At 38.8% G+C, this 17,988-nt stretch overlaps 2 protein-coding genes across 2 annotated transcripts in view; one reads left to right on the top strand and one right to left on the bottom strand.

The window, feature by feature from the left end:
- LOC101852270 (aspartate--tRNA ligase, mitochondrial) overlaps positions 1–17,988 on the top strand; it is a gene marked incomplete at its 3' end in the record, with an annotated part of 36,714 nt that overhangs the window by 280 nt on the left and 18,446 nt on the right. The window contains 10 exon segments of the mRNA XM_013087763.2: positions 2,653–2,849; positions 3,211–3,297; positions 4,231–4,329; positions 4,906–5,029; positions 6,078–6,124; positions 6,799–6,870; positions 8,576–8,680; positions 9,971–10,150; positions 11,192–11,299; positions 14,441–14,509. Coding sequence (XP_012943217.1) covers positions 2,653–2,849; positions 3,211–3,297; positions 4,231–4,329; positions 4,906–5,029; positions 6,078–6,124; positions 6,799–6,870; positions 8,576–8,680; positions 9,971–10,150; positions 11,192–11,299; positions 14,441–14,509 — 1,088 coding nt within the window.
- LOC101850438 overlaps positions 14,973–17,988 on the bottom strand; it is a 9,808-nt gene continuing 6,792 nt past the window's right edge. Inside the window, exon 4 of the mRNA XM_005107815.3 lies at positions 14,973–17,988. This exon is cut by the window's right edge and continues 692 nt beyond it. Within this exon, the coding sequence (XP_005107872.1) occupies positions 15,984–17,988 (2,005 nt within the window). The 3' untranslated portion in view covers positions 14,973–15,983.

The following is a 17,988-nucleotide window of genomic DNA, read 5'->3' as shown; positions in this document are numbered from 1 at the left end:
GATGGAGTATATCTAGGGGGTGGGGTTGGTAAAGTTTATGAAGGTTACAACAGGCACAAACGACGTTGACTTTGGAATGCATGTTGTCAGTCGTCAATAATACAATAGAATACTCATACATTTAATCTATAGACGCCATAGTCATAATCTTTCTGTAGATCTAGATTCTAGATCTACTACTTCAGACTCTGGGTCCCGTTTGGGGTTACTAGTTTTGACCCCAACGACAATTAGATCTAGATCTAGATCTAGATCTAGATCTAATCTACTTCTGGTTCTGACTAAACTAAACGATTACTCTGGTTCTGACTAAACTAAACGATTACTTTTTGATGCCCGTGCTGATATGAAAAGATAGCCTTCAAACCTAGACTCTAGATCTAATTGCAAAACATCAAATTATGGTCTCCCTGCCCCCCCTCCCCTCCATGTTTTTGATAGGTCAGGGGCCCCACCTGAAACCCCCCCTTGCCTTGTGCCTTAATCAAAACAAGTGAAATTTTACTGCTCCTTTTGTAGGCTAGAGTCTAGTCTGGATCTAGATCTCTAGACTAGATCTAGATCTACTGATAAAACATTGGTAGCCAGTCATTTTGTCATACAGTCATCTCGTCACACCCCAATTATGTGTGACGAAATGACTTCACTTATATATATGTATAGCCCTTATTAAATCTCTCCAAAATTGTTATAATGCTAGCAAGGCCAAGTAGAGCTTTGGGGGATCAGCGCAGCTAAAGCTTTTTAAAAAAAAAGTTATATAAACTATTAATTTTAATGTAAATTAGATCTTCGTCCAAACTGTTCCATAGTTGAACATAATATTGTTTAAATTATACGGCAAAAACAATGTCTGGTAAAGAGTTAATTAAGGCTTTATAATGTTTGAAAGTAAGGATCTAGCTTTTAGCAATCGCAGTACGTACCATATATATATACACACACTTCTATTAACTAATAAATTTTTAACAGAACTAATAATATGGTAATGGTATTGCCAATCACACCTTTCAACTTTCATCTATAATACCTAAAAACTTTGTTGATCTATCTCGATAGATTTCAATTTTGTCAATACATACATTTTATGAACGGTGTAGCTGATCAGATAGGCACAACGACTCGCACTGCCCCCCCCCTCGTCCCTCCACACACAACCCCAACCCTCTCCCAAAAATCGTGATTTGCGGTTGCTTTGACAATTCGCGTTTGATATTGACAGTCTCCATTCAGCCTTGTGGATTTGGGGTGTGACGAGATGACTGTGACATCTTGACTGCACCGGTGTGATGAAATGACCGTTTGACGAAATGACTGGTATTCAAAACATCAATACCGAATATTTAAATCAGTATCTATATATCCAGTACTCTGTGTGGATGATGTCACGTCTAAACAGACGGGACCCAGATTCTTAAGTTGTACCAATCTTTCAATCTTTCCATCGTAAGAAGAGAGAAAATATGACATGTTATTTATTCAGGTGCTAAAGGAATTTCCAATCGTTAATTTTTTTTACTGCTAGGGTTGTTAGGGTAAGATAACATTTGATTATTTAGCAGAGGGTAAGATAACATATATATGATTATTTAGCAGAGGTAATTCAAGTAATTTTATTTGATGGTCATCGTTCATTGCTAACACGCGAAGCTCAAACCCATCCCCTGCCCCTGCTTTAGATTGATCCCTTGATTTTGATTCAATTTAATGATTTTTTAACCCTTGTCGTTTAAAAAAATAAAAACTACCCTTGAAATTATCGGAGTTTAGACATTAATAAAAGAATCTAAACAAATAAGGATTCATTTAATTCATTTTTAATAGATTAATGATCAAGTAGGGATTGGTTGGGATGTGATGTGGGGGTTTTATATGTTTTAAAAATTCATTATTAACTCATTCGTGACCAATATGCCATACTCTCCCTTCCTAATTTTTTTCTCATACGGCAAAGGAGACGATTTGCCTTTTGAAGCATGAGGACCATGATGACGAATTAATCCTAGCTGTCATAGTTTGTCTTCGGCATTGCTTCTATTTAAACATGCACTGCATGGAAAATTTAATTGCAAATTCACATTCAGCAATATTTTTTCCTTTCAAACTAAAGAAATCTTTTCCTTTTAGAGATAGTTGATTATGCAAACGAGGTCTGACTATTAGCCAACTGACTTCTAAATTTAGTACTTTTCTTTGTCCGTGGGAATCCAAAAGTGTGCTTGTTGAAGGATAAACTGAACACGTGTCATGAAGGGGTCAATCTTGCAGGGTGGGTTCTATTATTTGGAATTTTAAAGAGATTCTTGTTTTTGCTACACTGAATCAAGGTTTTGAATTCTGCTTCCAATGCTTAAATTCAGATGAGGCTCTCAAGTCTGAATTTTTGCTTTTATTACTCTATCTCTGTGTCCATCAATAAATAAAAGACGTTTAGAAGCCTCTCCCACCCCTCCACCTCAACTCACCTTCCCACCCCCCAACTTTAGCTTAATATTTCTTATTTATAATTATAATTCAGTGAAATTTAAAATATCTTTGAATATTATTCTTGTATGACGAGGGGACTAAATCTTTGTTGATTTTGTATCGTTTTTATCATTTTTGGAAATTTATGAATTTTTAGATTTTGTTTATTCTCCTTTTTCTCTCCAGCTGACCAGGAACAAGACTCAGCCTCAACTGGGACATCATTTTCTTACAGAACTCATCTGTGTGGAGAGCTGACCAGAAGTCATGTTGGGCAGACGGTCAGGTTATCTGGCTGGCTGCAGTATCATCGCCTCAGTGGAGCTTTCATTGTTTTACGAGACTGGCAAGGACTCATCCAACTTTTAATCCCACAGCACAAGGCAAAGCATCTTTAATACACTCTTATCCTAACTGGTCAATTTTGCTGTTTTGACTTATTTCTTTCTTTATAGTCTATTGAAGTAGATTATCACCACATAGTTTTATTTAATAAAAACAAAACACAAGAAATTGCAAGGATTGTCTAAAGAGAAATATAAAAACTGTTAGTGGCACTCTTACATTGTTTTTCACTTCTCCTGAAATAGAAATCTGACATTTATTCTAATTTACAGTGATTCTTCTCTGTACAATAATATCGTGATTAAATTTTACTATGCCTTTTTTTTTTTATAGTATTCTCAATTATACTGCTGTAAAAGTGACTGATTATAATTTTCTTAACTTAAATCTGCTTGACAGGTTGAAGAGACACAGAACTTTCCTTTAGAGTCAGTTCTGGAAGTCACTGGAGATGTTCAGCTGCGGCCACCAGGTCAAGAAAATGAAGTGAGTTCTTTAAGTTGTTTGATGGAAAACACATGCTTGGCCACTGTTTTGAGTTTCCCAGGACTGACTGAAATTCAGCAATGGAGAATTTGAGAGACTTTTTGTCTCATGTACTACACCAAAACCAGTCCCACTTAACGTAATCGTTTTTGTGGTGTCATCTGATATTTTAACGTTGTGTATCCCTGACTGGGTTTTGAGAAAGCTGGCGAGCCTGGAATGAATAAAGATAGAGTTTTTAAAAAATACATTGTTTCCTTATCATCATAAAGTGCTGGACCTGAAACAGACTTTGGCAATCATGGTTCTCCATTCATCACTCTGCTCGGATGTTCTGAAACTTCCTATATTGTCCCTGTGTGTCCCCTTCACCCATCAGTTCAGGTTTTCCAAATAGGTTTCTCCGGATCTACCCCGGTCTCATTTACTTTCTATTTTTCCAGTGAGAGCAAGTTGCTGAAAGCCTTTATGTTCTTTAGTGCAGTAAATAAATAAGTGTGTTTTGTTAGTTGATCTTGTGTGGAAGAAGTGTCAGAGCAGTTTCTGAAACACAGTTGATTGATGTACTATCCTGTGAGCAGACTATCCAACATTCCCTGAACTATCATGTCTAAAAATTAAATTTTAGATGTGTACATATACCTCTCATGATTCTATGTGGATCGCTATATCTTTTTAAAAATGGTGTAAAGCTTTCTTGTTCACATGAATCTTATCTCATGATAAATTCTCCACAAAATTTGATCAAAATGCATTTGATATAATCTTTTAAAAATTTATAAAATAAGAGAAATTTTATCTGGGCATTAGTTTGCAACAAAATGTGTTCTAATAACTTTTGATATGACCTTCTGAACTCTTCTAATATAACTGAATCTGGACATTGTCACTTGGTTGCTTTGTCATTATTTCTATTTGACATCTTGCTCTCAGTCCATGTCTACTGGTGATGTTGAGGTTGCTGTGAAAGACATTAAAGTGTTGAATCCCTGCAAGACGAATCTGCCATTTGAAGTCAGGACTTTCAACAAGGTGAACACTCACTAGGGTACCACTTTCTGTTTTATAAAAAAATTTATCAGTGATTTTGAAATAGTAGTATGAAATTATCATCTTACTGGAATTCCTCAAGGAACAGTGTCTTTAATTTTAGTTTTGGTAAGCATTTTATGGCACTTGCAAAAAAATTGGTATATAAATGCTGGACATTAGAAGTTGTAGTAGAGGGTAACTTACAAAGAAAAGGAGCAGAGAGAAGATAGGAAAGAAGGAGCAAATCACACCTGAGCACCCACAGATGCAATGTAGGATGCACTTTTTTCTGAGATATGTAAGTCTCTTGAGTTTTTCAATTTGACATTATTGTTGCTGTGTGGTAGCAGTTAATCCAGTTACTTTAAAATAAAAACACAGGTAAAATTGTTCGAGATGGCCACCTATTGTTGAGGAGAAAAGCAGTTGTCTTTGACAGGTGGACATTTTACAGTGTCCTTATACTTATAATGAAAAAAATGCTCAGGGGAGGAAATGGGAAGTGGCTGTTTGTTTGTCAGGTGATTGTACTATAGAGGCGGCTGTTATCAAGACTTGTGTTTCCTGCTGTCTTAGGTGAAGGAGAACCTGCGGATCAAACATCGCTACTTAGAGCTGCGGTTGCCCCACTTGCAGCATGCACTCAGACTGAGGTCACAGTTTGTCATGGCACTGAGAAACTTCCTTGCCCACGAAAATGGTGGGTGGCTACAGGGGTCGCCGAACCAGCAAAGTTCTCTGATAAAATCAAGAACCTCTGGGCCCTCCCCCTTCCCAATCCCCCCCCCCCCCATGATTGTCCATGAAACCCCTCTCAGATTTGCATTAATACCTTTTTTTTCTTGAATTCTGTTTCCATCAATTGTAAATAACATTACCTTGAATGATGTGAAAATACCCCATTTTATTTGCTTTATTTGCAATACTTGCATGACTTATTGGAAATAAAGTGAAAATCCATTTTTTCCCGCATTTATTTGTGTGTATTTGCAAATGCATTTTTTTGCAGTGGCTGATTTTTTATGCAAATCTTAATATTTTAAAGACCTCAACTATTTTCCCCAAACTATGACGTTAAGGCAGGATTTTGAGGAAAACTCCAGTTTTGTCCTGAAGTAGTTAGCAGGTATGCTACAGGGAACGCACAACAGAATGAAAATCGACATTTTAGAACAGTCCCAACTGGAATTTTCTTTAACTACCCACCTCTGGCAAGCTGCTCCTAGTTGCTTGTGGTCGAAACCTCTGTGCCTGTGAGCCGGTGGCAGCAGCTCGAGCACATTCCTTTACGAAAACTTCGACATCAAATTCCTTTTTGGCAATTGCTGGGCAGATGAAGAACTATGGAAATAGGTTTAATTGTTTAAATCTAATGACCAATTTAGTGATGTATATCTCAATTTTAGATTTTGTACCAAAAGATGGCCCCCGTATTAACCCCCTCTCCTCTGAGATGTAGATAATTTTCCAGAATTCTTATTTCATTTATATCATTGCTCATTCTTTTAAAAATAGACTGAAATGCAACATAAGAGTTAAACTGAAACATTTCAATTAAAAGTGTCTGGTTCTTTGATTTTATTGTTTGTTACTTTATTTACTGTAACAAGATGTTTTCATGTACACTTTAAATTAGAGAATTGAAGTTTGAAATCACTGCTTGGTGTTGAAAGAATTTTATTGAAGAGAGAATGATATATTAACAATCATTGTACACTTACATTTATCCCTTTTGTTCATCTCCGCAGAATTTGTGGAAGTTGAGACGCCTACACTTTTCCGCCGCACACCAGGTGTAAGTTTCCGTCCCCTGCTTCTGTGATTCAGGAGTGATGGGACTGAGTGCTTTTTTCTGTTTTGTAGAGTTTGACCCTTGCTTATATCCGCTGGATCGGAAAAGCAAAAGTAAAGTAGTTTAAATTTACTCTTGGCGTTTATGCTCAGGAAAAATCATGGTTATTATCCTAGGAAAGCACTTGGTTACCCACCAGCCCTTTAGAGAACCTGTTCCGCGAAGGCTGAGAAAGTTGTCTGTACATAGCGACCTAGTTTTGCCCCAAATCATCTAAATGCAATAGTAAGATAACACACGAAAGTTCTAATAATATCTCTTTCTCATTTATTCTAAATTCCTCTTTTTTATTTATTTGATCTTATTCACTGGGTTTTTTTTTTTTTACATCTATGATTAGAATTTCTACCAAATATGTTGCTACCACATACAACAGATGCCTGGAATTAAGAAACTGTAATTAAAAAAAAGTTTTAGTTATTGTACATCTGAACTTGGTGAACAATGTGTGTAGATTTTCATCTTGCTTGTGTCTATGTCTTTCACGAACTTTGTTACGTGTGTTTACATTTTTCCCTATTAACACTTTTCTGTGCAGTGTGGAAAACGAGAGTTTTTAATCTTTTGTCGGATTTGCCTTGAATCTTTGTTTGTCATAAGGCTTTTTCATGTTTCAGGGCGCTCGAGAATTTATCGTGCCAACTCACTCCCCCGGGAAATTTTATAGCCTTCCTCAGTCACCCCAACAGGTATGATATCTATCTATAGACAATACTTGATTGCTTTCTCTCCATAACAGTCAGATGTATTATTTTTATCAATTGTGGAAAATGTGCATTCATTTCTGACTTTTATTTCCATCTTCTGTTTTGATCGAAATATGTGAGACCAACTGACAAAGTGGGTTACTTCTTGCAATCTGTGAATTAAGATATCGATGGAAAATCACCACGAGATCAGATTTGAAGGTTCTCAACTGATGTCATTTTCTCCAAGTTTAACAGAAGTTTTATCATTAAAAACACATGAATGAGACAACATATGTACAGATGTTTTAAACTAGCACAAGCACCAAAATGCCAGTGTGGAGAGGCGGACCAAACTGTTCAACACACTCTTCAGCACTGCAAGACACACAGGGCCCTGAGACAGGAAACGTGGCCAACCCCACTGACACTACAAGAGAAGCTATACGGGCCGACAGATGAACTGAGCAGGATAGCCCAATTTATGACAGATACCAGATTTCAAGTGTGATGCGATCGAGAAGAAGAAGAAGAAGATCATTAAAAACAATTTGGAACAGACAATTTTAATGCTTTTCAGATCTGGGATTTGAAAATGAAGAAGAGGAAGTATTCATAGAGATTTGTATTCCAAGTTGGATGTTCTGATGTTGTTTACCTCTTCTGCTTCTTATCAGTTTTACTATTAGTAAATCAACTGCTTAGTGTACAAAACCTCACGGTTAAGTTAAAGATGGTTTCAGTAGGGAACGGGATAGAGGGTGCCCACATCACTCGTGACTTATTGGAGCAGAGGAAGATAGGACTAATGCTAACATTACATAAATGCAATCCCATATCATCACTCACCGCCACCATTTTTTCTAAAATCATCATTTCTCTCAGATCCTTAATTTACACCTGTATTCCTTGAATCTTTATCTGTAACAGTTACACGTTATTCTAAGTATGTTCGTTATACCCTATTGGCCACTATCTTACATTGCAAAGTCAGAATTTCAGTTTATTTTTGTAAGTTTTACAGCAATTGCAACACAAGTAGTTTATATGAGTGCCAGAGATTAAATGTGAAACTAGAGAGTAACGTACAAATATGAACAGGAGAGATAATGAAGATGGATGTTTGATAGGAAAAAGAAATAAACTACACCAGAGCGCCTGCCAACCATCCACTACAAATGTTCATAGTTGTGCAAATAAGTATGACCATAATATGGGTTGTCAGGAGATGCTATGGTGTGTTTTGTTCCTTCTTTCCTATCAAGCATCTATTATCTTAATCTCCCCTCCTTTTTTTCCTGCTTGTTCCTGACTTGTAACAGCTTTAATCTTCTATGATTATGTTTATCTGACCCATGTGTGTTGCAAATGCCATAAAACACATAATAAAACTAAAAACTTTTAGCTTAAAATATCATTTCCCTTTGCAGTTTTGACAAAAGGAAAATCACATTTTAAGGTAAATTTTTAAAGGTTTAGTTAAAGTGTTTTGACATACCCGCACACCTATACGAGCTTACATAGTTGTGAGCACCGCTATACTCTTATCAAACTGAAACTGAACAATTTTGACATATAATTTATGATGTTTTTGGAAGGAAGGGGGAGGGTAGGACATTGCAATGACAACTGTCCCTAGGCTACGACTCTTCTTCAGATGACATCTGTGCTGCTTTTTCATGCAGTTTCCTCTACTTTGTCCTCACAGTTCAAGCAACTGCTCATGGTGGGGGGCGTCGATCGCTACTTTCAGATCGCCCGGTGCTATCGAGACGAGGGCTCAAAACCTGACAGGCAGCCAGAATTCACACAGGTTTGCCTCCCCATACCATTGATAATAATAATAATAATAATATTGATAATAATGATAATAATAATAATAATAATAATAATAATAATAATAATAATAACAACATAATGATAATAATAATATTTATGATATTGATAATAATGATAATGATATTAATAATAGTTCAGCATGCACATAGCAAAATCGGTAGGGTGTGGAAAATCTGTGTTTTATGTACAAATTTTGCTGTATACATGTTTTAGATGCCAGTTTTATTGTAATATAGATAGATAGAGAGATAGATTTGGAGCTGAGTAATTCAGACTGAGCAATTACAGTGCTAGTGTGGTCTGGATAATGTTTGAAAACTTAGAACATCATTAGGTCTGTCTTTTTTTCAAGTGCGTTTGACCTGGCCTATCATTTCTTATATATTTATAATTTTTGACTTAACAGATGTGGGAATTTTTTTTCCAATTTATTTGCTTTTATTTTTTCATTACACTTACAATGTGCATTACGTCTGCCACCACTGCAAAATTCTGAAGCAAATATTGTTTATGATGTGAGATTTTAAAAAAGCAATGCGGTAAGACCCTGTTTACAAGGAAAACATATTTTAGTTACTCATTTTTTTGTGACCATGTCAATGCATGTTGGGCAAGGATGGGACGGGTACGGGTGTGTGTGGGGGGGGGGGGGGGGGGAGACTAAAAAAACCAGTTAAAATATTTAAAACAATTAAAACTTCATATTTCATCGTTATTCAACATTGCAATATGTCAAAAATTATATAAAATTGAAAAAAGATAATGTTGTAGAGTTTAATTAGGTGCATCGATTGATCCTAGTGTGCTTGTGTGTGCCTGCTTGTGTGTGTGTGCATGTGTGAGTGTGTACGTGCGTGCGTGCATGTGTGCGTGTGGTTGTGTGTATGTATGTATGTGTGTGCTTATATGTATGTGTGTATGTTGACAAAAGTCAGTATATTAGTGTTTTAGCGCCTATAAATGGCTGGTTGCACCGTATGAAGCGCATAGAACTTGCTCTTGAGCGGGGATTTGCCCTATACAAATGCTATCTATAATTGTTCGCATAGAACTTGCTCTTGAGCGGGGATTTGCCCTATACAAATGCTATCTATTATTGTTATTATTATTATTATTATTACTATTATTACTATTATTACTATTATTATTATTATTATTTTTATTATTATTATTATTATTATAATTTTTATTGCTTTTAAAAATTATTATTATTATTATTATTATTATAATTATTATTATGTTGATTTATTCCGGTGTGGACAAGGTGGACCTGGAGATGTCGTTTGTCTCCCAAGAAGACGTGGTCTTGCTGGTGGAGAGGCTGCTGGAGCGGAGCTGGCCGGGGGAGAAGGGAGAGGTCAAAGGTCCTTTCCCTCACATGACCTACCACCAGGCCATGACCAAGTACGGCTGTGATAAGCCTGATCTCAGGCTCCCCTGGCAGGTATGTTCATTTTCATTTTATATATTTGACTTTTTGTTTTAAATCTTAAACTGTTAGTTTTAAATCTCTGACTTTTAGTTTTAAATCTCTGACTTTAAGTTTTAAAATCTCTGAAATTTTCGTTTTAAATCTTTGACATTTTCATTTTAAATCTTTGACATTTAATTTTAAATCTCTGACTATTAGTTTTCAATCTTTGACTTTTAGTTTTTAATCTTTGACTTTTAGTTTTAAATCCCTGACCCTGGAATTGATTTCCATATTTTGATGGACTGTTTTGTTTTTTCATAACTCAACTTATCTGAGGCTCTACTATTTTCACATGTGTTTTGATTCAATACAAAGAATGGACATAAATAGACACAAAGACAGAGAACGAACATAAATAAACACAACACACAAAGATAAAGAACGGATATAAATAAACTTAACACACAAAGATAATGAACGGACATAAACACAAACACCAATCACGGACATAAATGAACCAAGACAAACACAAAGAACTGACATAAATAAACTCAAACGCAAAGAATTGACACATAGAAACATAAAGACAAAGAACGGACTTAAATAAATACAAAGACAAAGGAGAGTAGCTTTCCTTAGAGAAGCTGTTCAGGAAATAATTCACGTTCATAGTACGTATATGAGAAATTCAGGTGAGCCTATGTGCAGTACACTTGCTACTTGGAGAGATGTTTGGTCAGTTGGAGAAGAGGCTTTGGTTGCTGGGAGCGCCGCTTGGGTTTAAGAGTTTTATGGCATATGCAACACAATGAGGTCATACAAGTGCTGAAGTTTTAGTGTTAGTAAGAGTTTAATTGCACTTGCAGCACGAATAGGTCACATGAATGCTGAAGGGTTCATTTTAATAAGAGTTTAATGGCACTTGCAACTCAAATAGGTCGTATAAGGTCTGAATTTAAGTTTTAATAAGAGGTCCTGACTGACCTGTCCGGAAGCCCGTCTCCTAAATTATCTAACTTGCGTCAATGGGGGCACAAGAACACCTACATTATTTTATCTTTGCCTCCTCAGGTGGTAGAGGTGACTGATCTTGTTCGTGACAGTTGTCCCCCTGTCTTTCAACCTTATCTAGAGACACCTGGTGCCTCCATACAGGCTCTGAGAGTCAAAGACGGAGTGGTAAGTACAAGAGCATTTTTGTCACGACGAAGTGGAATAAGGTGCTTGTCAAAAGAATGAAGTCGCAGAAAATGACTTTTTTCCTTGGGTGATTTTTATCAAATTTTTTGGGGGCTCAAAACTGTTTATATCCATTAAAAAATGCATTTCTTTTTGGAGTGTACTGAAAAACATTGATCACAGGTACAAAGAATGTAAATTTTTAGTTTCTGAGGACTCAAGCTTTGGAATTCACAAAACTTTGGCAGTCATTATCGCCCTAATTTTTGCCTTTGACACCAGAGGTCCCAGCCGCCTTCAATCCAAGGTTCCTGCGGCCTCCTTGAATCCAAAGAGTCCTTGAAAACTCCTTAAATTTGGATTCAAGGAAAAATCTCTTTGAAAACTTGAATTTGTGGAACTTCCTTGAAAACTCCTTGAATTTTGTCGGATCGGACATGAACAAAATTTTTGTCAGAATATCAAAACTACCATTCTTTTCGAGCAACTTTAGGCCTATCGAAAATAGGCTTTTGGGGTGCAAGTTCGCTCAGCGGCCGGGCATTTCTGTATTATTGTTCTTGACGTGCCATAAAAAAAAGCCATTAATTTCTTGACAAAATCTCCTTGAATTTTTAAAATTTCTTCATGAAACCTCCTTGAAATCTCCTTGAATTTGGTGGTGAGTACATGGCAGGAACCCTGTCAATCAGAAATATCTCTAAATTTTTTCAAGATAGGTGAGTATTTTTTCCATGAAAATCGAGACAAATGAACAGGATCATAATTATCAATAAATGCTTATGCCCCAAAAGTTAATGAGCGCCTGATTCCACTGCATCGGGACTCATTTTGTTCACATCCTCTCTGCTTTTTTGAGGTTTGTACAGGGCAGATGTTTTGTGACCTTTTTTGGTATGTTTGTTGAATATTTCTCTGTTTGTTAGTTTGCTTTAGTTGTTAGTTTGCTTTAGCTCTGTACACTATTTCAGTACTTTCTCTTCTTCTATTATCTATTTTATCTTATATTTTTGGTAACGCTTTTATTCTTAATGGTCACTCTTATAAGGGAGCCAGATTGTTATATGTACTTTTGTATAAATACCCCAAAACCCCCCCCATCTTGAAGGCATCTTTCCACAAGCGTCCATGTCTTTTTTGCTTTGTTTAGTTTTGTTTTGACAAATTAAATAAAAAGAAAGAAGTCAAATCACAACCATGTCTTGGGCTCTCAATTAAAAACTGAGAAGGGAATAACTAAACAGAACAAAGTTCTGTCATAAGATGCCCTACGAAATCTTTATTTGAATAACGACTCTATCGTGGAAACCTCAAAAAACAGATTTAGATGATTGTGGACTGATGCTGTCGATATTGAGGAGTCCAGTTCATGGGAAAAACAGGTATAGTCACAAACTGGGGATTGTGAGGGTGACAATTTTAAAAGCTTGTGGACTTTATGTTTGTTTGATTGGTGGTTTATTGTTATGTTTGTTGAATGGGTAATCTAGCAACAATAATCAACCGACAGTTGAACAGATATACAGTTATGAGTCGACAAGTGTTCAAAATTGATACACTTTTGATTTTCAGTTTGTGACTATTCTCGTTTTTACCCACGGACTCCTCATATGATTTTTGAGATGGACATGGGTGGAATAAAAAATGACATTGACTATTCTGTGCGAATAAAAAAAAAATAAAAAAATTCAGTTATTTGACGTAGTCGTCCTTCTTTGTTTGAAAGAATATGAAATGAAATTTGCATATCTTACACCTTGAGAAGCCTATGGTTAACTCAGTTCAAGTGCAGTGATAAAAGAAAAGATGTTCATAGGACCAATTGGAAAAATGCATGATGCTTCAATTATATGAGCAACAATGTGGCTTTATGCTGAATTATGGTGTTAGTGGTCTAGGGGTCAGGCCCTTAGACGCTCAACATGAAGGTGGAGGTTTTCAGTCCCTTACGTCAGGGGTCCGATGTTGTGTTTGAGGGAAAAGCTCTTCACAGAAATTTCCCTCACTTCTCACAGGAGGGAATGTGTACATGTCTATACATAACAAAGTATCCCGTCAGTTTGATATGTGAGGCAGCGTGATGGAAACAGGCTCTTGTCAAAATAATGAAATCGAAGAAAACAGCAGTTTTCTCCTTACTTAGCAATTTTTGTCAAATTCTTGTTGTTTGGCTCAACACCTTTTATGTCCATCTACAAACACATTCCTTTAGGGATTTCACCAAAAACATTGATTAAAGGCACAGAAATATAAATTTACAGTGTCCATGGACTCTCCAGCTTTGGAATTTACCAACCTTTGGCGGCCATTTTCTCTCTAATTTTACCTCTTAAATCAGGTGACCCCCACCTCCTTCAATCCAAAATATCTCCTTTTCTATTGAAGATGGATGCGTAATTTTTTCATTGAAAGCAAGACAAATGAACAAGCTTTAAGGTGATACCAATAACTCAATATGCCCAAAAATTGACGAGAACCTGATTCCACCACGCTGCCTCATATTGTTTTTAGCGTGTTCAACTCGCAGAATTGCACTGTATACCTCCCGAGAAACTAAGAAGGATTCTGAGTTGTGTACAAGGATTTGCTGTGGGAAAGAATAGTTTGAAAGTGCATAAAGCATGCTATCCAGTATGGATGTGCTATATAGTATGATTATCATCTATTATATATTTGAATTTGGCAACTTGGAAACACGTGTGTCACTTTTCCCATAAAACTACGACAGCTACAGAGTTGAAAGTTGGCAAATACCTGCAAAATGATAGATAGATCCCCATGGCAGAAGCTGTTTTTAAAAAATTTATTCATTTCTCGAATTTAGATAAATATATTTGACAAAAAGTTCCCATCCTTCTTCGGCTTTTGTGATTATTCCACTGAGAAACGAAACAAATCTGCGTAGTTGTCCTTCACAGCGGAAGTGCCGAAAGTGATATTTTGGGAGACACATTTTGTTTTGAGAGTATAGATTTAGACCTTCTAATTTTTTGCATCTCTCAAGGTTTATTGCTCCTATCCAGTAGTGTGTAAATATAGTAGGCCAATGACTTTCAGTTGATGTTAATGCACCGATCATTCCTTTCATCGAAAGGGGGCCCGGCTAGTTATATCATATTCTGCTGTGTTTGTTTTTTTCAGAAACACTTGTCGAACAAACAGCTGGATGCCTTGAAGCAGTCTGTCTTTGAGAAGGTCGGAGACTCTGTGGTAAGTACCAATGTTTGTTAGTGTTTGAGTGCTCAACTGGTTGCTTGCACGGTATGCTTCCCGAGAAGCTGAGCATGTTTCTGTCTATTGTGGGGTATGCTGAGGTAATGATAGTTGTAAAGTGCATAGAACATATGCGCTCTATGGCATGATCCTCGTTGGTTCTTTTCCTTTTGTTGTTATGAAAGAATTTTGAGTTGGTGTGCTCTGATGTGGTTTGCTCTTCATTTCCTATTAAACATTTATTTTCCTTTATTGTCCTTATCTCTTCCACTTCTTTTCTTTGTATGTTATTCTCTAGTAACACCTCTAATCTTTTGCTCTTTTATGACTTATTTGTTTTGCAAGTGTGATAAAACTCATTCTCGTACTAAAACGAAATGGAAGTTTGAATGTACATGTACTCAATAAGAAAACTAAGTGAAATGGATAGTATACAAACAATGCAGTAACGACAAGACTGTTATTTTTTCTTTTTATCTTTATTAGAAATGATCATTGAATGCCTTTGGTATGAAGAGAATAGGAATTCTTAAATGTTGTTAGCGTCCATTTATTTTGATCCTCTACACAAGAGATAACATTACATATTTACCATTGGTCAGAACAGCTCTAGGTCTGGCGAGTCCATAGTGCCGCGGTGTGAGGAAGTCTGTCTGTAACAAGTTACAAGTTTCAAAGTAACGTTTGGTATTTATTTTTCTGTGCTCAAAGTTCTGTCTCACAGTTCAAATGTGGTATTTTCTTTGGAAAGCTTTCCTTGAATTATTGTGGGTCATCTGTCTTTCTGTCTTACATACACGATGATATTATTTTGTGTATCCTAGCTAATATTTTTCTTAAAAGCTTCGTTCCCTTCAAGTTCAGTTTGTGTAATGCCTGTATGAGCTAATACTATTTCTTTTGAGAACATAAAGAGTACTTCAATAAGAAAATTGTTCAGTTGAAACAGAAGGCAAAGAAATAAAACTAAAAGATTAGAAAGAAAATTGAGCATTGTGTGGGTTCTTACGCCCCTATAAACCATGCCATGTTATTTAAAAGGTGAGATACATGGACTAAATCTCCGTCTCAATTGGACTGAATGTAGTGGGAGGAGAGCGCCTTAACAGTTCTCTAAAAACTAAAGTTCTAGAAAAACCTAAAGTTCTAGAATTCCCTTATTTATTCGACTTGTAGTCAGTCATACCATACTTTGGTCCAGCCTGAAATGAACTGTGCTTCTTTGCGCCTATTTTAAGATAAATTGGCAGTAATAATAGAACGTCAGCAGCGTCTTTCCAAATGTCCCATGATGATGATAGTATTGTGTTATTCTATGTGAGAAATCGTGTGAAAAACAAATGTGTGTATCGATACAATGAAGGGGGGGAAACGTCGGTAAGGAACAACAAAGTTCAAGGGTAGCTCTACAAACTCTGTACAAATTAATTGTCTAGCACGATAATATGATATATTGACGTCACCACGTCCGTTATAACCAACCAGAGGTGGTCTCCTGGGCTAGGAAGGGCTGGGAGGCCGCCCTCTGCTGTAGAGAGTCGCGGCTCTGTTGGTCAATGCGCTCGTACTGCCTCTGGGCTCTGTCTCTCGCGTCGTGAGTCGGCCGCGGCGTCCCGTGGGTGGAGCCTCCTGGGATGTGCTGGTAGCTCACCGACCTCTCTCTCCGGCCCTCCATCCTGGTTCCGTCGGCACTCCTCTGTTGGCGATAGTAGCGCCCCCTATCGATCTCCCCCTCTTCCTCTCTGTCAACATCATCGTCGTTGTCGTTTCTGTTCCGGAACCGGACCTCTGCGGGCGCCCTCTCTGCCTGTATGTTGTGGGCGGAGGCTCTTAGGGCGGGCCGCGGGACTCTTTCTCCTTCCCGCCACGCCCCTGGCCCCGCCCCTGCAGGAAGCGTGAAGTAACCTTCGACCTCTCGCCCGCCTTCGGAAGGCCGCCGCCGCCCGCCGTACCCCTGGATCGTCCACCCCCTGGGCCGCTCCCAGACGTCGACCAACTCCGGCGGGAAGGCTTGTGGGGAGGCGATGATGTACGGCCCTGACCTCCGGGGTGACCTTGACCTGTACCAGGGGTCATGGCTGTAGACGTACCGGCGGCTGCTGCTGTACTCCGGTCTGAGGCGCCTCTCTCTCGTGGCGTGCTGCGGGAAGTCGTCCCGGGACCGGGGGCGCTCTCTGTGATCCACGTCTCTCCCCTCCACGCTCACGTACTCTCTGCTTTCTCTGTCGCGGCGGTGCCTCTCTCTGTCTCTCCCTCTCTCCCCGTCTCTCCCTCTCTCCCCGTCTCTTCCCCTCTCCCCATCTCTTCCTCTCTCCCCTTCCTTGACATTTCCGCGCTCGTGTCTGGACTTTCCCGCCGACTTCTCCTCTTCTCCCCTCTTTCTGTCTCTCCTCTCCTCATCCCTCTCCCTGCTCCTCCTCCTTTGATCCGCAGCGTTCCTCTCGTCTTTCCGTAGTTTGTCGTAGTTAAGTTCATCCACGCGTCTTTCTCTATCCTTCTCTTTTCTCTCTAGCATTACCAGATCATCAGCCTCAACATAGACTCTGTTGTCCTCTCTAACTTTGACCGCCAGTTCCTCCAGCTCCCTGTTCTCTGACCGCCGTTTACTCTCCAGCCTGCTCTGATCTCGGTACCTCTTCGTCTCCCCCGGGAACGCCACATACCCGTTCTCTCTCCGCCACAACCTTTGACCTAGATACTCTTGCCTCTCTACAGCGTCTTTGATCTCCTCGGCGATCTCCTCGCTCGTGAGGAATTCTCTGTCCTCCTTGTCCTCGATTTCTTTATCTATCTTTTTCTTCCTCCTCCCCCTCTTCTTCTTCTTCCCTCCCTCCAACATCTCCAGTCGTTTCCTTTCCCTCCTCTTCTTCCTCCAACGTTTACACAAGCGGTAGGCAATCGTGGACCCCACTCCGGCGATGATGAGAAAAGCACCGACTGACCCGAAAATGACCAGGTAGAGCAGCGATTGGTCACACTCCAGCTGGTCAGTGCCCCAGTCACTCACGTGAACGCCGGACCGGCGGGGCGGGGAGTGGCACGCGTACAGACTCGAGTTGTCTGCGTGGAGGTTCACGATTGGCGCGCTCTCGCGTTGGGTCCAGTCTCGGAACGCTAGCAGATCGCACGTGCACGACCAGGGATTTTTGGACAGGTCAAGCTCCGCCAGATTCTCCAGGTCACGGAATGTCTTGGGAAAGATGACCTCTAGAGCGTTGCTGGCCAACGAGAGGGCGCGGAGTTTAGGCAGCGGCAGGAACATGTCGTCGGTGAGGGAAGAAATATTGTTGGAGCCCAGGTCTAGAGTGTCCAGTTTCTCGAGGTGCCGGAAGACGGAGAACCATTGGCTGTCGGTCAGCGAGTTGTGGGACAGGTTGAGATGTGTGAGCGCCGTCATGTACTGCAGCAGGTCCTCGTGAAGGCTGCTCAACTTGTTCTTGGACAGGTCTAAGAACTGCAGGCCCGTCATGCCGTAA

Source organism: Aplysia californica, unplaced genomic scaffold, assembly GCF_000002075.1.
Source record: "Aplysia californica isolate F4 #8 unplaced genomic scaffold, AplCal3.0 scaffold00634, whole genome shotgun sequence".
In the NCBI taxonomy this organism is placed as follows: Eukaryota; Metazoa; Mollusca; class Gastropoda; order Aplysiida; family Aplysiidae; genus Aplysia; species Aplysia californica.
This window is presented reverse-complemented; position numbering and strand designations above follow the sequence as displayed.